Consider the following 22,000-nt stretch of genomic DNA (forward strand, 5'->3'; position numbering starts at 1 on the left):
AGGAGCAGACGATCGGCTCTCCTCTACTCGCGTCTGTCAGACACGAGTGAGGAAAGGCCGATCACCGGCTCTTCCTATTTACACTGTGATCAGCCGTGATTGGACACGGTTGATCACGTGGTAAAGAGTCTCCGTCGGAGACTCCTTACCGAGAACGTAGTTGCAGGGTGTCAGACTGACACCCCGCAACAACGATCACGCGTTGCGCGGCCCCAGGGGCGCGCAGCGGCTCAAAATCCTGAGGACGTCCTATGACGTCCGGTCAGGATTTTGAAACCACTTTGCAGCCGTCATTTGACTATTGGCGGGCGGCACGTGGTTAATCACCACATTTAGGCCAATTGTATTTGGTTACATTTCTTTGGTGAAAAATAATCCAAATTGGTGTATATTAAGTCTTAGTCTCATATTTGTAAATATTTTATTATATCTTTTCATGTGACAACACTGAAGAAATGACACTTTGCTACATTGTAAAGTAGTGAGTGTACAGCTTGTATAACGTGTAAATTTGCTGTCCCCTCAAAATAACTCAACACAGCCATTAATGTCTAAACCTCTAGCAATAAGTGAAATTGTCCAAATTTTGCCCAATTAGCCAGTTTTCCTCCCCGGTATCATGTGACTTGTTAATGTTACAAGGTCTCGGGTGTGAATAGGGAGCAGGTGTGGTAAATTTGGTGTTATCGCTCTCGCTGGAAGTTCAACATGGCACCTCGTGGCAACTCTCTGAGGATCTGAAAAAAAATTGTTGCTCTACACAAAGATGGCCTAAAATATAAGAAGATTGCCAAGACCCTGAAATTGAGCTGCAGCATGGTGGCCAAGACCATACAGCAGTTTAACAGGACAGGTTCCACTCAGAACAGGCCTTGCTATGGTCGACCAAAGAAGTTGAGTGTACGTGCTCAGCATCATATCCAGAGGTTATCTTTGGGAAATGGAATTTTGTGTGCTGCCAGCATTGCTACAGAGTTTGAAGGGGTGGGGGGTCAGCTTGTCAGTGATTATGTATGACTGTCATCCCAGAAGGAAGCCTCTTCTAAAGATGATGCACAAGAAAGCCTGCAAACCATTTGCTGAAGACAAGCAGACTAAGGACATGGATTACTGAAAGCACCTGAGAGTAGAGGTGATGGAAGCATGTCTCCAGACCTAAACCCTATTGAGCACATTTGGGGCATCCTCAAACAGAAGGTGGAGGAGAGCAAGGTCTCTAACATCCACCAGCTCTGTGATGTCATCATGGAGGAGTGGAAGAGGACTCCAGTAGCAACCTGTGATGCTCTGGTGAGCTTCATGCCCAAGAGGGTTAAGGCTGTGCTTGAAAATGGTGGCCACACAAAATATTGACACAATTTTGACATCTGCACTTAGGGGTGTACTCACTTTTGTTGCCAGCGGTTTAGACATTAAGGCTCTTTCACACCTTATTGTCCGTTTTTGACAGACTCCGCTTGCTCAGTAAGGTTCGATCCGCTGAAGCGGCAGGTGATAGGTCCGTCTCTCTGCTCACTGTGCATGGATGGACCTGTCAGAGCCCAGCTATCGTCTATGGGGGATTGGATGAAAACGGACCGCAGGGGTTTCCATCCGTCTGCATTTAGCGAATCGGATGTCAGCGGACATGTCAACGCTGACATCCTTCGCTCCATAGAGGTAAATGTAGCGCATGTTCATGTCTGCCTGAAAAACTGACCGGCGGACCTGAACGGTCCGCATGTGTGAAAGGAGCCTAATGGCTATGTGATATTTTGAGGGAACAGCAAATTTACACTATGCAAGCTGTACACCAGGGGTGCCCAAACTTTTGAAGAGCGAGGGCCACTTAAGCGACTTAGTAACCAGTTGCGGGCCACAATGAGCAGATGATAGTTCTGCATCCACTCTGCGTATGCAAAGCGGACACAGACACAGCCCACACTACTCTATGGGCCCTCTCATCTGATCAAATGGAAGGGGATGGATCCACATTCCATTTTTTCTAGCAGATTTTATTGGAAGGAGGTGGGTGTAAATGGACACAAGTCTGTTGTCATCTGCCGCTCCATAGAGGTGAATGGAGGGTCTGATTGGGTCAAGACAGTTCATGTTAAAGGGGCCTAAGGCTACTTTTACACTGATGGTCTGCGGTCTACCTTCACCTGTGGCTTTCCTGCAGGTTAGCTGTACTTTGCCATACAATTCTATCATATCCTGCAGGTGTGGTGCACTTTCTGAAAGTTACACCTGCGGATCAGTTTAAAAGCAGCCCAGTAACCACTGCAGAACAGATATATCCATATATACACTGTGATTTTAGTAATAAACTTGCTGTCCCGGGCAGAGTGCATTTGGTATCACTCCACCTATAACAGGAGCGGGTGCTATAAAGGAAGCATTGGCTTATGCGGCATTGCTCTGCAACTGCTTGCTTCCTCTACCGCTGGCTTCATTGACAAAACTGATGCTCTGGCATGGTGGGTAGACACCCTGCAATCTGGGCTTGCCAGCCCGCCATCCCAGAGCAGGAGGGCCACCGGGCCACTGGTTGGGTACCCCTGCTGTACACTCACTACTTTACATTGTAGCAAAGTGTCAGTTCTTCAGTGTTTTCACATGAAAAGATATAATAAAATAATTACAAAAAAATGTGGGGGGTGTACTCACTTTTGTGAAATTATGTATGTACAATTAATAGAAAAAGTCTACACACCCCTGTTAAACTGCCAGGTTTCTGTATTGTAAATAAATTAAACAAAGAGAAATCATTTCAGAACTTTCCACCATTTTAACCTATAAATTGTACAACAATCTGAAATCTTTTAGGTGGAGGGAAGTAAAAAAAAAAAAAAAAAAAAACTAGTAATATGGTTGCATAAGTGTGCACACCCTTAAACGAATACTTTGTTTAAGCACCTTTTGATCTGATTACAGCACTCAGTCTTTTTGGTTATGAGTCTATCAGCCTGGTACATCTTGACTTGGCAATATTTGCCAACTCTTCTCTGCAAAAACACTCCAAATCTGTCAGATTGCAAGGGCAGCTCATGTGCACAGCCCTCTTCAGATTAACCCACAGATTTTCAATCAGATTCAGGTCTGGGCTCCGGCTGGGCCGTTCCAAATCTTTAATCTTCTTCACCATTCATTTGTAGATTTGGATGTATACTTTGGGTCGTTGTTATGCTGAAAGATGAAATTCCTTTTCATGTTCAACTTTCTAGCAGAAGTCTGAAGGTTTTGTGCCAATATTGACTGGTATTTGGAACTGTTCATAATTCCCTCTGCCTTGACTAAGGCCCCTGTTCCAGCTGAAGAAAAACAGCCCCAAAGCATGATTCTGAAACCACCATGCTTCCCTGTGTTTATGGTGTTCTTTTGGTGATGTTCAGTGTTGCTTTTGCAACATATCTTTTGGAATTATGACCAAAAAGTTCAACCTTGGTTTCATCAGACCATAATACATTTTCCCACATGCTTTTGGGAGACTTCAGATGTGTTTTTTGGCTGGGTTTGGATGTTTTGCTTTGTAAGAAAAGGCTTCCAGCTTGCCACTCTACCCCATAGCCCAGACATATGAAGAATACGGGAGATTGTTGTCACATGTACCACACAGCCAATACTTGCCAGATATTCCTGCCGCTCCTTTTAATGTTGCTGTAGGCCTCTTGGTGGCCTCCCTGACCAGTTGTCTTCTCGTCTTTTCATAAATTTTGGAGGGACGTCCAGTTCTTGGTGTTGTCACTATTGTGCCATATTTTCTCCACTTGATGACTGTCTTCATTGTGTTCCATGGTATATCTAATTGGCTTGGAAATCTTTTTTACCCTTCTCCTGACTGATACAGTTTAACAATGAGATCCCCTCTGATGTTTTCAAAGCTCTCTGTGCACCATAGCTTTTGCTGTAGGATGTGACTAAGAAAATGTCAGGAAAGACCTACTAGAACAGCTGAACTTTGATGTGATTATTTAGAGGCACTTTAAATGATGGCGGGCAGTTACTGACTCCTATTGAATGTGATTGCTTAAAGCATTTAACTCCCCCAAAAAAACGAAAAACAAACAGATCCTGTTCCTTTAAGGCATTTTATACAGCACAGTGCTGTGTCATTTGGCCCCCTGTATACCCAAAAAACTGACCGATCCTGCCTGACTATACCCTCCCCTCTGCAAACGGCCCACGATAATCAGGGCTGCTGAGCTCCTGACACAGTGGTCCATTAGCGTGATTCCGTCATCCGCAGCTCTACCTGTGTCTGTGTATTCTCTGTCCTCCTACCCCCTTCCCTCCCTTCCCTGCTTCTACCAGCGCCCGCTCCTGCTCCTCTCGTATCTGCTATGAAATTGTCTTATCCCCTCTGTACCTTTTGATAACGTGTGCCTGGTTAATGTAAAAAATCTGCTGATCTGTACCTTTTGTATGAACGTGGTTCCAGTCGCTCAGCTGACTGTCGGCTCTCTCTTCTCTCCCCCTCCTCCCTGGCTGACGTCAGTGGGATGGCTCTGCCCCGCTCACTGCAGCTGTGAGCCAAGAGAGAAGAGAGGAGAGGATTAGCTGTGCACCCGGTGCAGAGCTTCTATCAATATTGGTGGATATTTTTATTTTATTTATTTTTTTACAGAACACAGGCACAGGGACACATGATATTAAGGTACAGAAGGGATAAGAAGATTTGATAGAAGTGGGTTAACCACTTTAATTCTGAACACCGCTACACCCCCAGTTATAAGAGTGTGCACACTTATGCGACCAGATTATTTTAGTTAACCCATAAAGGTTGTTTTTCAATTGAATTGTACAGTTTATAGGTCACATTAAAGGTTAAAACTTTTAAAAAGATTAAAAAGTTCTGAAATGATTTATCTTTGTCTCATTTTTTTTCACAGAAACGTGACAGTTTAACAGGGGTGTGTGTGTGTGTGTGTGTGTGTGTGTGTGTGTGTGTCTGTTAGGAAAATTGATCAGTCCTGATGTAATGACTACATATCTAATTTTTTGAGGCCATAAAATGCCAGAACCGTACAAATATCCACAGTGAGAAAAATCTGTAAGAGGAACTTGCACAGGACCCCTTCCTAAAACCTTCCCCTCCCCCGTCCTGTTTACCTGCAACGCGGCAATCTTCCATTCTGAGATGGCTCATGGCTCCAGGGCATTTACTTTTCTTCTTTCTCGCTGAGAGATCGGCTAAGTGGGTTCTGATTGGTCAGCGCCAAAACCCTAAACATCCCTCCTGAAGAGGGACGTTTAGGAGATAAAGCTCTGGGATTTCTAAGCCCTGGAGCTGAGAGGCGGCTATACCAGTGCTCCGAAAGGAAGATCACCGCTCTGCAGGTCAGCGGGACTGTGGTGGTGGTGGTTGGGGGGGGGGGGGGGGGGGTTGTGGCAGTGAGAGTGAGGAGGGGGTCCTGTGTAAGTTCACCTTACAGATTTTTCTGTAAATGTAAAGGTGATCTTACCCTTTTTAAGTTATAATTTTTCGTCACAATATTTTGAAAAATTAAGAAACTTTAATACATTTTCTACTGCTTTTCACAAAGTTGTAATTTTAAGTTATTTCTCACATACAGCAAAGGATTTCTTAGAATTACACCCCAAAACACATTTGTACTCTGCCTCCGGAGTATGGGAATACCACGACAGCCTAGATGCATAGAGGGGCCCAAAATCCAAGGAGCACCTTTAGACTTTTAAGCTGCATAATTGATGCATCTAATTTCTTGACTACCTATCATGTTTTTTGGGGCCCTGTAGGACAGTGGAAAAAGCCACAAAATGACCCTATTTTGGAAAGCAAACACTTCGAAGTATTTGCTAAAAGGCAAAGTGAGTCTTTTTGTCAGACTGTCATTTAATAAGATATGTCAGTTGTCATTTAATAAGATATTCCTAACACTTACTATAGGCATACTTAGAATTACACCCAAAATACATTCTGATACTCTTCCTGAGTATGGCTATAAACACATGTGAGACTTTCTCACAGCTTAGCCACAGAGACCCAAAATCACAGATCACATTTTTGGAAGCCCTAAAGCACTAGGACTGTAGAAACACTCACAAAATGACCACATTTTGGAAAGCAAACACCCCAAGGTATTTTCTAAGATGCATAGTGATTGTTTTGAAGACCTATTTTCATGCCACATGTTTTTGGAAAATGCAGAGAGAAAAAGAAAATATTTTTTATACAAAGTTGTATGTTTCTCACACACAGTATGGGCATCATTAGAATTACACTCAAAAACACATTCTGCTAAATATGTGAGACTTTTTCACTTTTTGGACTGAGTATGTTGTAAGATACTGCTATCATTTTTCAAAAAGGTTTTTTTAGCATTCACAAAAAAAATTAATAAAAAAATACTGAAATACCATATGGGTCATTTTATGAAGTCCTGTGGTAGTCTAGTAGTGAAAGTCTGTAGTGACTTACTGCCAGCGGTAGCTGGCATCCTTACCACAGCTGTCACTAGCTGGTTGTTAAGGAGCAGGCGGCCAGCGGTGTCCTTAACAACCAGTAACTGACATGGTTGTTAAGGAGCGGACGGTCGTCACGTTAACAATCAATCTCAATCGGTCATTAGCTGGCAGCGGGATTGCCTGCTGACAGCTGTAAGTAAAATAACCAATTTCTGGCCTTTTAGGATCTGGTATAGATTTTTTTTTTTTATATATATATATATATATATATATATTTTTGAATGAAACCACCTCACCAAAATGTTAAAAAAAATTATAAAAAAAATGCAAAGGGCCCCACCCAAAAGCTATACCAGACCCTTGTACTGTAATGGTAGCCTCCATATGAGTGGCCAGGGAATATAGCTTAGTGTAGCATAACCTATAGCAGTCCCAGTTCCTATAAGTCAAGCAAGCCTATCCTACTGGTACATAGCTGCCCCCAGCAATGTCATGTTCACAAGTACAGGAGGTTAAAGAAAAGAAGAACAAAGGTGTCCCAGTGGTTCCAGGAATGCAGTTATCAGCAGGGAATGGCTGAGACTGGTGTCTCGCAGGGACATAGTCAGTCAGACCTGCAGATGGGTCAGTTCAGGCCGCAGGCAGAGACATGGCCAGCAAACAGAGCAGGGTTAGTGCAGGCAGATACAACACTGTACTGGTGTGGTAGCAATCAGGAACACTGTTGCTGGCTTACTCTGGTCTGCTGACACTGGGGACTAGTGTGGCAACAATCAGGAACACTGCTCCTGATGTACACTGGGACTGGGGTGGCGACAATTGGGGACAGGTGTGCTGGCTTAGACTGGTGTGGTGTTGCGATGACTGTGTGGTGGTGATGAGGAACACTGTTACTGGCATACACTCGTCTGCTGACAGGGACAATATTACTGATGCGGCGGTGATCAGGGACACTGTAATGGTGTGGCGGTGATCAGAGACAATATGACTGGTGTGGAAATCATCTGGGACACTGGGACTGGTGTGGCAGTGATTAGGGACACTGACTGGCAGCACTGGTCTGGTGATCAGACGATGCCAGCCATTGTAGCTGATCATCACCACAGCAGTACAATGATAGCTCACTGACACTACTGGTGACCGTATGTTAAAAAAAAGTTATTTACAAAGTGCAGTGTTACCATAATGACACTGTACTGCTGGGGGGGGGGTAGTAATCAATCATTCCAACTGTGTTTGACACCCCATTCATGATTACATTGTTTGTTTAATATTGTGACAGCATGTGATTGGCCCTGTGCCATGTGATTGCCGTGATGAATCACAAAGGTCCCATTAGTGAGCAATGGCATTGTGAATGAACGGCGTTGTTTACTACTGGACATGTGATTACTGTGATTGGTCACAGCAATCAAGTGGTACCCGGTAACAGCTCAAGGCGTGCTTCTGCGAGGCTATACCGGTATGCCCTCCCAGAACAATGCTTGTCCCACCTGGCTGTTTATATACAGTGGCCAGAAGGAAAGCGGTTAGAGGCCCATTGCAAGAATTTTTTTATTTTTTTTTTATAAAAAAGCATATTTTATTTCTGATTCTTTGTGATCTTTTAGTTTGATTAAACGGATACATCTCTTTCCTTCTTTTTTTTTTTTTTTTTTTTTTTTTTTTTTTATAGACATGGACCTCACGTTGCCTAATGAAGTTTTATGCTACAGTGGCTGCTAGCAATTCACAGTGGTCCAGTCATACAGTGGAGAGAATAGAAAGCAGAGTTCTTGATTCTAATCCACTTATGGAAGCATTTGGTAAATGTTCATATATTTTTAGAGCTATTATTATTTATTTTTTTTATACCTAATTTATTATGTCTTTTTTATGTTCATGTCACCCTAATATACTGTAGATACTGCATGTGTCTCTGAACAAACATTTTAATTGCGATTTCAGAATTAACTTGATTTCCACATTGGGATGATGCAACAATCATTAAAGGGTAATTCCACTTTTTATGGGGAAAAAAAAAACAAATTAAAAAAAAAATACTACTTCCCAAAAAAGCATCACATTCTAGTTAGCTGCACATTGTATTAAAGGCTTCACAATATTATTTGAACCTCCTAATGTCACTTATTGCATATTATTGGGATTACATTTACAGTGAAAAATATTACTAAAATGACATGTCTCCTATCACTTATGTCCAGGTAATGCCTGCACTTTAAGGAACAACAACAGTAGCCGATTTGGAAAATATATTCAACTACAGTTAAGCAGGTAAATTTATCATCAAATATTTTTCTTTTAGTATTAAAGGATCATTTAATTTCACCTTTTAGGCATGTGATATGTTGCCCCCATATTTATGGTGTTACATGTAAGGGCTCATGCACATAAGGCTTAAAAAGAGAGCAAAAAAAAAAAAACTCCTCTTATACAGGCGTTTTTTGTCTTTTTATTTTATTCCCCCCCCCCCCCCCTTCAGCCTTTAAAAGCACCTTTATGTTAGCTAATGTGGCCATGCGCGCACACAGGCTTTTTTTTTTTCTAGTCAGCTTTTCAGGGGAGCTGAGCAAACGCTCAATGTACATGAGGATTAAAGTGGTTTTAAAGGCATTAAGATAAAAGGCCTCTGTGTGAAGCCGCCCCCCCTAATACTTACATGAGCCCATCTCAATTCAGTGATGTTGCTCGAGAGACTCAGCTGCCCGGGACTCTCCCTCCTGATTGGCTGAGACATACAGTGGGTGCCTCTGGTTCCCATGGCTGTCAAAGTCAGTGAGCCAATGAGGATACAGAGGGGGCGGGGCCAGTTTGCAGCTCTGTGTCCGAATCTGATTGCTGTGGGGGCACGCAACAGGAGGGAGGGGCCAAGAGTGCCGAAGAGGGACCTGAGAAGAGGATGATTTCGGCTGCTCTGTGCAAAGCCACTGCATATAGCAGGTAAGTATGACATGTTTGTTGTTTATAGGCAAAAAAAAAAAAAACAAGACTTTACAATCACTTTAACTTGTTCAGTACCGCTTTCACCCCCTTCTGTGATATCTGAATGAAAAAACTTCAAATCCCATCTGCTACTATGGTAGGTGGATTTGTAGTTTTAGTGGACTATGAGCGTGTTGACACGCTAACTGAAACTTACACACTAACTGGAACTTATTTAATACTTTAGTACAAAATCCTTGTTGGTAATGACGGCTTCAAGATGCCACTTATATGGAGAAACTTGTCGCATTCATTACTCGGGTGTGATTTTGGCCCATTCTTCCAGATAAGTCTTCAAATCTTGAAGGTTCCATCGACCTGTTCTATGAACCCTGATCTTTAGTTCTTTCCATAGATATACTATTGGATTCAAGTTAGGTGATTGGCTGGGTCATTCTAGCAGCTTTATGTTTTCTTTGAAACCAATTGACAGTTTCCTTGGCTTTGTATTAAGAATCATTGTCTTGCTGAAATGTCCACCCTCATTTCATCTTCATCATCCTGGTAGATGGCAGCAGATTTTTATCAAGAATGTCTTTGTACAATTCATCCTTCCTTCAATGATCTGAAGTTTTGCCAGTACCGTGTGCTGGAAAACAGCCCCACACCATGACGACCTTCAAACTTCACTGTTGGTATGGTATTTTTGGGGTGATGTGCAGTGCCATTTGACCTCCAAACATGGTGTGTATCATGGCATCCAAAGAGTTCATAGTTCTGACCAGACTATATTCTCCCAGTATTTCACAGGCTTGTCTAATTGTTGTGCAGCAAACTTTAACAAAGCTTCAACATGCTTTTTCTTCAGCAATAGAGTCTTGTAATGGGCGTGCATACAGACCATGGCGGTTGAGTGCATTACTTATTGTTTTCAGTATGTTTTGTAACAATAAGCACTTTGCTTTTACCCATCATTAAATGTTTCTTGTGTGACATCTTGGTAATGAGATGCCTTTTTATAGGCCATCAGTTGAGACTGAACCAGCTGATATTAATTTGCACAAGGGGCAGGATTGCTTTCTAATTACTGATAGATTTCAACTGGTGTCTTGGCTTTCCATGATTTTTGCATTTCCCTTTCTTCATGTGTTCAATATTTTTTCCCTTTGTCATTCTATTTTATTACACATAACTTCATTTCTGAACTTATTTGTTTTGGTTTCTTTGTATGGATTGCATGGGTTGTTACTGACATGTGGTGAAAATTTCATGTTAATAGAACCTTTAGAAATATATTTACGTAGAAAAATGGTGACATGTTCAGTACTTATTTTACCCGCTGTATCTAGACCACCTAGTTCCCTAAATGTTTTCATAGCTATTCTTCTTTAACATGCATTTCACCATGACAATCAGAGACGCTTAGGTGATTAGAGAGTTAGGACTCTTACGGTGGTGTCTTCAAACATTGCAGAAAGAGTGAGGTCCATAGAGAAAACAAATGCAGGATCTAGTGCTAAAGCCTGCTAACATCACATTGCTTTCTCTTCAGTTTTGTTATTTCTCAGTTGACAGCTGTACCTTTTTGAGTCCCTCTTTTCCTAAGCTTCTATTTCTGATGACAGGAGTAGACTGGATGCTTTATGCCACCAAAAGAAGATATGAGATTGCAGCACTGAGTGTCTGGTTTTCATCATGGACCTCTGCAAGGAGGTTTAAGCTGTCCATAGATGGATCAAAATTCGGACAGTTCAACAGGGATTGGCCGAATGTTGATCTATGTATGGCCATTCCCACTCAACAGAAGTCAATGTAATTATCAACTTCTATCAAATGGTGAATAATAGAAAAGCTTTGCTGATCATCAGCTGCAGTCACTGGTTATTGTGTTCTGACAATGACACAGTGGGGGAGGATTCTTCCATCCACCTGGTTTGTGTGGATGGAGAAATCCGTTCATTTTTATTCAGATCAGCCTGCTGAGTCATCTAAGGTCATCCTTGGGCTTCAGTATATTACACTTTCAGGTCCTGACCCATTGGCTTGCTCCACTGGTAATTGCTGGCGAATGAAAGAAGAAAGGGAATGGTGGCACACCACGGGCACAGTGAGATTCTTGAAAGTTGTTTATTTGTCACCAAGCCAAACATTTACACACAAATAGGTTGACTTGTTTCACGCGATTAACTCACGCTTACTTGTACCTTTCTTCTTTCATTTCTATTCACAGTGGTGGGCTGAGGTGAGCACCGGCAGCCATCAATTGTTTAGCTAATTATCTAAGTGGTGTTCACCATGTGTTTAGTAATTGCTGGCAGGCAAACCAGAGTGCAGCGTAGTTAGGCAGAGGCATAACCTGTAGAAAAGGAATTTGGGAAGATGGCATTCAGCTAAAATCATTACATAGGCAGAAGGTCTTCCATTGGCTATGAAATATTAAAGTGATTGTAAAGGCAAAACAATTTTTTACCTTAATGCATTCTCTGCATTAAGGTTAAAAGCTTTTATCTATCTGTGCATCTCTCCATGGCCCAAACACTTACCTGACACCACTCAATCTGGCTCTGTCCTCGCCAGTAGCGAGGAGAGATGACAAAAGCAGCTGTCGTTCAAATCCTGTGGTGGGTGGCAGGGCCAAGCCACACTATGTGTGCCAATAGATGCACAGAACGCAGCTCGGGAGCGAGTCTGCTGTTGAGCCCCCATAAGAAACGGTTTCCTGTGGGAGCCCACTGAGGAGAGGAGGGGCCGGGAGCACCCAAGAAGAAGAGGTTCAGAGCTGCACTGTGCAACTTTTGTAGTCATCTGAATTTTGTGTAGTAGCAATCTTTAACTTTTTTTGTTTCAATAATTTTTATTGATACTTTTTTCAACATTAACACAAAAGTGTAATGCGTTATGGAAAGCCTACTTTGGCCTAACATATTAAGGAACTGGGAGCATTCAAGAAAAAGAATGACAAAGTCAAACAGTCCAATATCTCTCAGGCCTATGAGTAGCTTCCCACTCATTGGTCAGGTTACTAAAGATGTAAAATCCAAACCGTAGACTGTGAACCTGAGTATCGTTTGCATCATCCCCAACAGGGGGAGCTATTGTGTAATATGAAATAAAGTAAGTGTGAAGAAATAACATTTGAACATATTAAAGGGGTTGTAAAGGTAAATGTTTTTTCACCTTAATGCATTCTATGCATTAAGGTGAAAAAACATCTCACACTGCTGACGCCCCCATTCCCCCCCCCCCCCGTTTTACTTACCTGACCCCTCGAAAATCCCGCGCTCGCCCTCCTCTTCGCTGCTCAGCCTGGCCGCTGATTGGCTGGAGTGGATGGATTGAAAGCAGCGCAGCCATTGGCTCCCGCTGCTGTCAATCACATCCAATGATGCAGCGCGCCAGGAGCGGGGCCGTGTGATACAGCGAGTGGCTATAGCCGCCGGCTGTATCACGGGAGCGCACCCGCAGGTGCTTCTCGCCATGCGAGGGAGCTCGCATGAATGTGAGAAGTACCTGCGGGAGGAAGCAGAGACAGCCGCCGAGGGACCCCCAGAAAACCAGGTTCGGGGCCACTCTGTGCAAAACGAGCTGCACAGTGGAGGTAAGTATAACATGTTTGTTATTTTAAAAAAAATAAAAAATTTCACTTTACAATCCCTTTAACTGCTGCCTGTTCCCTTACTTGGATTCATGCGAGCCCTTCCGCTTTATATTTATTTACCAAGTTGCTCAGGACCAACAATGAGTTAAAGGTCCATCTTGTAGAAAGAATAGAGAATGAAAAAAAACAAAAAAAAGAGCATGGGGGATTAGGTAAGAGAAAAACCCGTAGAGAAGGAGATGGGGAAAAGACGGGAAGGAAGTGGTAGTGTCTGTGCTAGGCTATGGCCCTGCTATACAGGGTGCTAGTGTCCCTCCCTCCAGATCAGATGGATTCTGACAGGTATTTTATCCTTGGAGTCCATGCTTTCCCAAAGTGGGCTAGCTTGTCCTGGTGAATAGCCACCATACGTTCATTGATCATGATCCATGTCAATTTTGCCTTTAACTGATCAAAGGGGATTATGGGCGACCTCCGGGATCTCCCTATGTATATCCTAGCTGCCATAAAGATGAATGCAATTAGTCGTCTCACATGAAAAGTGGAGGGGTGGAGTGTAAATCTACTTTACCTCAGTGGCCATATCCCTGCAAACCTGAAGCTATTACTTGTAAAGTGTATCTGGAAAAGCCAAACGTTCATAGCAAATTGAAACAAGTGATGGTGGAGCAGGTGCTTGAATGGTTTTAAAGAATGTATCGTGACAACAATTTAATCAACCATTGTATGTAGGGGTTGGTGACCACACCTCATAATTTTACACAAAACCATTTTTGTGTTGTTGGTCTTGCCAGATAGAGAACCAGCCACTTAATTTTTTTTTCTTTTTGTAGGTGGAAAGAAAAACATTAAAGATAATTGCACCAGGATCAACACCCTTTAAACTCTATACCTAGTATCTGATATTCCTTTGTGCATCTTAATGTGGAATATTCAGTGCTGGTCATGTTCATTATAGTGTATTGCGGTCTTAATATATTTTGCAGACCCCCAATATGTATTGGTTTCTAAAACTCCAACAAATATAGACAATGGACTTGATTTAATAAATCACTGGAGAGTGCAAAACTGGTGCAGCTCTGCACGAAAACCAATCTGCTTACAGGTTATATTGTCAAAGCTTAACTAAACAAGCAGAAGATAGAAGCTGATTGGCTACTCTGCAAAGCTGCACCAGATTTGGCAGTTTTAGTAAATCAACCCCAATGTGTTGGTTTTATTATTATTATTATTATTATTATTTTTTTAATAGCTGAAGTGGGAAGATTATTTACGTTCTTGTTTGTATCTTAACATTCAAATCCGTAGCATTATTAACATAATTATTATAATTTTTTTCTGTTTTTTTTTCAATATTAGAACTCAGCAAATCACTGGTGCTTCTATCCAGACTTACCTTCTAGAGAAGACACGTGTAGCTCATCAGACTCCTTCAGAAAGAAACTTCCATATATTTTATCAGGTGTGTCAAGAAAAAAAAAAAAATCTTTCCTAAAATTCTATATCTAGAAAAATATTTTTAATGTATTGTATTTTTTTCATATTATTAGTATTTACCATTGGTTGTGTTTATCGAAAAGTGTGTGTGTGTATGTATGTATGTAATTATATATATATATATATATATATATATATATATATATATATATATATATATATATATATATATATATATATATATATATAAATTTATAGTATGTATAGCAATACCTTACCAGGTGTTGGTTTCATAATCATACTTTTTTTTTTCTAAAAAAAAAAAAAAAATATATTTCTTTTCAGATTTTTAAAGGTGCTTCTCCAAATGAAAGAGATGAATGGGATCTCCCAGAAAATGCACAGTTCTCTTGGCTCCCAAATTCTGATAAGAACCTTGAGGGTAAGAGCAGTTGGTTGTGGAACGTTTTGCCTTATTTTTATGGCATACTCGGATACAGTAAAATATCGCTTAGTGAATTGTGGCCACTGTCTTTCTGCTAGTTCCTTATTTGCATAAGGATCAGACAGTTATTCACCTTTCTTTTTCCTTTCTCTTAAATTTAATTGGGACATAGTCCAACTTCTTCAGAGCAGTGCCATATAAGCCAATGCTTCCTTTATAGCACTGGCTCCTGTCATAGGTGGAGTGATACCAAATGCACTCTGCCTGGGACAGCACGTTTATTACTAAAATCACAGTGTATATATGGACATATCTGTTCTGCAGTGGTTACTGGGCTGCTTTTAAACTGATCCGCAGGTGTAACTTTCAGAAAGTGCACCACACCTGCAGGATATGATGGAATTCTATGGCAAAGTACAGCTAACCTGCAGGAAAGCTACAGGTGCGGGTAGACCGCAGACCATCAGTGTAAAAGTAGCCTTAGGCCCCTTTAACATGAACTGTCTTGACCCAATCAGACCCTCCATTCACCTCTATGGAGCGGCAGATGACAACAGACTTGTGTCCGTTTACACCCGCCTACTTCCAATAAAATCTGCTAAAAAAAAACGGAAAGTGGATCCGTCCCCTTCCATTTGATCAGATGAGAGGGCCCATAGAGTAGAGTGGGCTGTATCTGTGTCCGCTTTGCATATGCAGATTGGACGTGAACTGTCATCTGCTCATTGTGGCCCGTGACTGGTTACCAAGTCGCTTAAGTGGCTCTCGCTCTTCAGAAGGTTGGGCACCCTTGCCTTAGTGTATCATGACAAACATTCGTAAATACTGTACTGTAAATATACACAACATGTGCAGATATAGAACCACTACTGTTAACACTCAAACTGCTTTTGCTAGAGGCAGGAGAGATGTCTTGTTTTAGCTTTGCATTTTTGTTCTTAGGAAGTTTACATAGAACTGATTTTTAGTTCATTTTGACTGAATTTGTCTTTTTTTTTTTTTTTTTCCCTAGAGGATTGCTTTAAAATCACTAAAGATGCAATGACGCATTTGGGTATTGATCCATCAAAGCAGAGTAACATATTTAAGGTCAGTTACAATAATCTTCACCTTTCTCACAAATTTAATGCAGTAATGTTATTTTGTTTTTTAGAATTAATACACTAAAATGGATATGCATGTGTTTGCATATAAGTAAAAGACCATTGCGATGGCAGGATCATCTGCCTGACTGATTTGTGTATATGTCACTCGATTGAGTAGTACAATACAGTTACTTTAAAGTTCAGCACTGCCTCCTTCCAGTGAACCTGTGCTTTGCTTATGTAAGAAAAGGCAACACATGTAATGATAGCCCCACTAACTTTCAAATTTGTCTTCTTTTTGGACAATGTGAGGGACAGATTTTTTTTTTTTTTTTTTTTTTTAATGGTTCAATACATTTTTATTGGTTAAATAAACAATATTACAGAGACATTCGCTTTCAAATTACTTACAAGAAATATCAAACAGTGATTTAAGGCACAGATACAATAACCAGAATTATAGGTAAGTAATAGGTACATGTCAAAAATGTAGATTGGTCATAGCTTGTTACTAAAGCAGAAAAAGAAACTGTCCCAATGATGTGGAATTAGGGATACTGGAAGGAAGGAGAGAAAGAAATAAGGAAGAAATGGGAGGGAGGACCGTGGTTGCCCACCCATTTAGAAACCAAAAAGACTAGATTCTGTTCCAGGGACATGGACAGTACATCGACATACAATGTAGCACCTAAGCTTTGAGATCTTTAACCCTTTGTTAGGATAGACAGTGTGCACATTTATTATAAAACTGATGATGAAAATCTTTCAGCACTTTACAGACAGGGTTAATTATTGTAAACCTTACAGTCCTTTACATAGAAGAGGAAGAAAAGCTATGTAGTATTTTTGTTTTTGAATTATTTTTTTAAAGTTATGCTGTGTGAATGGGAAGATGCAACAAATATACAATAGGTGTAGTTATAGCACTTTGCTTGCTTCTTATTGCTGTCTTTGCTCTTTGCTCCTGTTAGGGAGATCCACCCTCTCTATTTGTCATGTCTACTGTTTGCACCCAAAGTGAAAATTTTAGTTTTTGGCTAATTTTTTTGAGTTAAAATAAATGTGTCCGTTTGTGCATCTGACCATGAAAAAGTACGTAGGTCAGTACTTCTGAGTTCCCTTGTTGCATGCCTGTTTCAGGTCAGTTACTTCAAAACCAATGATAACATAAACAGCCACACAAGCAGTATTTTCAGAAGTATGTTGGCAGTGACAGCCAACATATTTCCTTTAAGAAAAATGAAAGGGCCAATCTGAATTGAATTGGAGTTTGGCCAATTATCATCCTCTTTCATTGGGTATCCAGTGGGAATTCCTGGAGATCTTCTTGCCATAGTCCTAGGCTCTGTTTGGGTTCTCCTACCAAAACCGTTTCTTCTTCTACTACTGCATTCTTGAGAATATGTGATAAAATAAAATAAAAACAGCCAGGAAATTGTGAATAAGATCTATTTTCTTTCTGATCTGGCTCCCATCTCACGTGTCTTGTTCCATTTTATGACAGATTTTATCAGGTCTTTTGCATCTGGGTAATGTCAGTTTTTGTGATTCTCTGGATGAAAGCCAGCCATGTGAAGTTTTAAGCAATGGTAAAGGTCAGTTATTATTTTATTTCTTTCAACTTAAAAAAATACTTTCAGCTCCAAAGAGTTTACAACTTTCACACAATTTTTTATATGCATGCTAAAGCAGAAAAAAAATTAACCAATACATACAAGAGCATAGTCTACAGTTTTGCCCTTCTATTCCTTTGGTTGGGACAGCTGTGGATATTGCCAGCAACTACCTTATCATATCATACTAAATAAGTGGAGGAAAAAGATAAGGCATATTTGGTGGACAGTGGGTTTTTAGGGGTTAAATAGAAAATGAAAATCTGTTCTGAAACTTGACACATTTTCTTCTTACTGTATAGCAATGATGAAGCTAAGTTACGATTAGATCATAAAAGAAAAGTGATCGACATCTATATACAGTATAGTGCTTTGCAATTTAAAAGTGATATTCTCACAACAGTGCAAACATTAAACCCACTCACAATATTTTATCAAACAAATATATGGTACTGACACTTTAAATGTGATTTGTTTGATAAAATATTGTGTGTGGGCTTAGTCTTTGCACTGTTATGGGGATATCACTCTTAAAGGGACAGCACTATACATTTATGTTAATCATTTTTGTTGCAACATTCTACTCACCATTAAATATATAAAGGTGCTGCACTTATTATAATAAGACCCAATATCCATATACAGGGGTTGGACAAAAATATGTAAACACTGCATTATTTGCAGATGTGACAGTGATGAGCTCGCCAGTCTCCTGCTTCTCTTTTCACTGTGAAAAGGTAGGGTTAGGTGGGTACCCTATAGGGGAAAGTGAAGGGCTGTGCTGTGTGAAAGTTCTGTATACATTTCAGGGCTGGATGTAAAGAAATACAAAACCTTTGGCAGGCTGTTTTCCTGAAGTTCAAATTCAATTTTAATATGAAACTATTGAAATTGAGCCTGCATTAATATTTATGATGCTCTGTCTGTATGTTCATGAAGGTATGTCTGGAGAACCTACATCTATATATAATCCCACATAATACTAAAGAATACTCGTGGCGTGCACAACCGTGTCATTCACTTTGAATTCATGGCCATTGCTGGCATTGCTTTGATTAAGTTGGTATTTAGCTGTTTGTCTGTAGTTCGTTTTTAGCATGTTATCCCAAGGGTTGTGCAAATGGCAAGAAAATATCAGTTGTATATGGGGGGAAAAATGTAATTGTCAGATTAGGGGTTATTTTCAGCATGAGTAGTTAAATGACAGAATACATTACTGCCTAAGGTTGTAATGGCAAAATCAGCAATGGAATTTATGGGCTGGGTGACTTAAACAAATCGTATTCACAGTTCAAATTACTATAGAATAACATGGGGGGGTGGGCGCGGGAACCAGTGAATTGATCAGAGTTCCCTTTCTGGGTTGTAAAGGAGTTTTTGTTTTATTTTTCCCTCACCTTGTGGAAAAATTGCAACCTTTTGCCCAGGGGTTTTGTTTTGTATTGTTTCCTTGGTCCCAGAGGATGCTGGGACTGTGACATCATACTGGGCGGTGACATCATCCGGTGATGTCCCTATATAAGTCGCCGTGCACCGCATCCCCATCATTGTGAGCAGAGAGAGCGACGAGGCAACATCTGAAGAGAAGAACAGAAGACGGCGACAGCGAGAGCGGTGACAGAAGACCGGGCCACCACCTGTAAAAGAGCTAGAAGAAGGCGCGGTGGCCCAGCAAGAAGAACCGAAGAGGGGGACAAGATCCCCGAAGTCTGAAGAAGAGGGCGGTGGCAAAGAAGAAAGCCTCGCTCCTCCGCTAGCAAAAGAGCTAGAAGAAGATAGCGGAGGAGTCCGGTGAGAAGACCCCCGAAGACGGAAGACCCCCGAAGCTGTGCAATAAACTATTTTAACCCTTGTGTGTTGTGTTTTTTTTTTAACTTTTATTTACAGGTGACTGGGTAGGGGTACATTGTACCCCATACTCATTCACATAGGGTGGGTGGCCAGTATCCGGGGGCCCCCTTATTAAAGGGGGCTCCCGGATTCCGATAAGCCCCCCGCCCGCAGACCCCGAAACCAACGGCCAGGGTTGTCGGGAAGAGGCCCTTGTCCTCATCAACATGGGGACAAGGTGCTTTGGGGTGGGGGGGCACGCGGCCCCCCCTTCCCCAAGGCACCCCCCCATGTTGAGGGCACGTGGCCTGGTACGGCTCAGGAGGGGGGGGGCGCTCGCTCGTCCCCCCCCCCCTTTCCTGGCCGGCCAGGTAGCGTGCTCAGACAAGGGTCTGATGTGGACCTGGGGGGACCCCACGCTGATTTTTTCGGCGTTGGGGTTCCCCTTAAGTCCATACCAGGTGACGGAGCCAGCGACGCCTCCTTCGCTGGCCCCGGCTACCTGGAGACGCGCTCAAAATGAGCGGACTTTTTTCCGGGCGGGAAAAGTCCGTTCATTTCAAAAGTACGGCAGACAATCTGGCCGTTGGTATGCCAGTCCGCCGTACTTTTGAAATGAACGGACTTTTCCCGCCCGGAAAAAAGTCCGCTCATTTTGAGCGCGTCTCCAGGTAGCCGGGGCCAGCGAAGGAGGCGTCGAATGCGAGTCCGACGGAAAGATTGGAGTGCAAAACTACTTTCTAAGTCCGCCGTACTTTTGGGTAAAAAAAGTCCGCCGGAGGCTACACACGGGGGGGATTGTCCGGCGGACTTGAGTCCACCAGACTTTTCCACCGGATTGTTTGATTGTGTGTACGCGGCATTTGTGTTGTGAGAGGCTGTACTTTGTAACTTTATAGTTGCAGATCATTTTTGTTTTCACTCACTCGGTAATATTGGAACACTAGGTGAGCAACTATTTGTGCAGCACCAAAATCTGATGATTCAACCACATTAATAATATATTGCTAAAAATAAATTGATAGTGTTTTTCCACATTATTTTATATGTATAGAAATGTTAGCAGATAAGGCGCTAGCGTTTGGCTTTTTTTTTAGAAAGGTCAGAAAGCACTGCACAGACAGGAATACAAAAAAAAAACATACATTTTTGCCTGAATAGAATAAAAAGGTTAGTGGATGACTAGGCTATGCATTATTACTTATTATTATGCCATAAAAGCTTTTTGTACGCATAAACTTAATTTTATGCCCCAGTTTTAGTGCATTTAATATAAATAGTTAAAAATGAACTTCTTCCTGCCCATGTATGTGTGGTGGCAAGTGGGTATGCTTTAATCTCCACACACCGCACATATTCATCTATGGACAGCAAAGCTTTTGATGCTGTGAGCATGCTCACTGTACACTCCCAGTGCAGTGATCAAGCTGTCAAAGAAAGCGCTCTGTACTAATTACGGTATTAAAAGTAAGTGGCACTGGCTCCCAGTCATGTGACCACTTTGACAGCCACATGATCGGTCGATCCTTCCCACTGTGGCGTACAGACCCTATTAAAGGGAAGCCAGGTTTGGGTGGGAAGGGTTTAACATTGAAAATATACTCCTTTAGATCTATGAGAGCTTTTAATTTTTATTTTCATTAAAATGCATAGAATCATTAGGAATGCTTGTTAACTATCGGTTCCCATAACTGTATTTTAGTGTTTCTTTACTCCACTTCAAATCTGCTGAAGATTCCTGCTGAGCACCTGCTGGACAGGCTCTGCTACCGTACTATAATAGCGGGAAAACAGCAAGCATTAAAGAAACCCTGCAAGAAAGCCGAGTGTGACTCACGAAGGGATTGTTTAGCCAAATCTATATATGCCAGGTGAGGTACAAAACAGAGGAGTTGAATATGGACATTCTGAAGATACTAGATCTTGTGAATGAAAATATGTAAAGAAAGAATTGTTCTTTTAAAGGAGTAGTATAGCCAAAGCTATGATCACAGGAGAGAAGCAGTTTGTTCTGCACACCTGTGACCCATTTTCAGCTAAAGCCCGCTGTCGGCTGACCTCACTCAGCCAGTTCAGGCTTGGGAAAGATCCTAACATTACAGTTGGCATCCACCCAGATGCCTGGACCAGCTGCTGGCTCAGCCTCTCAGCATGCCACTGAGAGCCTAAGAAAGCCCCTCCCGTCCCCTCCACAGCCCAGAGCTTCAGTGACAGTCAACAGCTCTCTGCAGGCTGAAGACCGAGCGATCAGTGGTCTTTGTTCGCTCAGTTCTCAGTCTTAGCCCTTGTACACACGGTCGGAAATTCCGACGGATTATGTCCGAAACTTGTGTTGCATACACACGGTCGGACAAAGTTGTCGGAAAATCCGATTGTCCGGAACGTGATGACGTTCTTTCGTTACCATGGGACTACGTTCAGGCTAGTAGCCAATAGCTTTGGTCTAGGAATTTGATCTGGGCATGCGTGGCACTTTGTCCGATCGGAATTCTCTACACACAATCGGACAAAGTCTGATCGGATCATGTTGTCGGAAAGTTTTATAGCCCAGCTCTAAAACTTTGTCCGTCGGATATTCCGACAGAAACAGTTCGATGGAGCCTACACACAGTCGGATTATCCAACAACACGTTCCGATTGGACATTTTCCGCCGGAATGTCC

The 22,000-nt window shown here is 41.8% G+C and overlaps 1 protein-coding gene across 3 annotated transcripts in view; it reads left to right on the top strand.

Moving 5' to 3' along the window:
- MYO19 (myosin XIX) overlaps positions 1-22,000 on the top strand; it is a 119,633-nt gene that overhangs the window by 50,480 nt on the left and 47,153 nt on the right. For 2 of the 3 annotated variants that reach the window (XM_077481083.1, XM_077481085.1), the window contains exons 5-11: positions 8,084-8,213; positions 8,613-8,682; positions 14,288-14,390; positions 14,711-14,807; positions 15,823-15,899; positions 17,400-17,490; positions 21,041-21,209. In XM_077481083.1, coding sequence (XP_077337209.1) covers positions 8,084-8,213; positions 8,613-8,682; positions 14,288-14,390; positions 14,711-14,807; positions 15,823-15,899; positions 17,400-17,490; positions 21,041-21,209 — 737 coding nt within the window. The remainder of the gene's footprint in view (positions 1-8,083; positions 8,214-8,612; positions 8,683-14,287; positions 14,391-14,710; positions 14,808-15,822; positions 15,900-17,399; positions 17,491-21,040; positions 21,210-22,000) is intronic. The other variant, XM_077481084.1, reaches the window with a different exon arrangement.

Source organism: Lithobates pipiens, unplaced genomic scaffold, assembly GCF_037356315.1.
Source record: "Lithobates pipiens isolate NorthernLeopardFrog02 unplaced genomic scaffold, aLitPip1_a1.2 Scaffold_16, whole genome shotgun sequence".
Taxonomy (NCBI): Eukaryota; Metazoa; Chordata; class Amphibia; order Anura; family Ranidae; genus Lithobates; species Lithobates pipiens.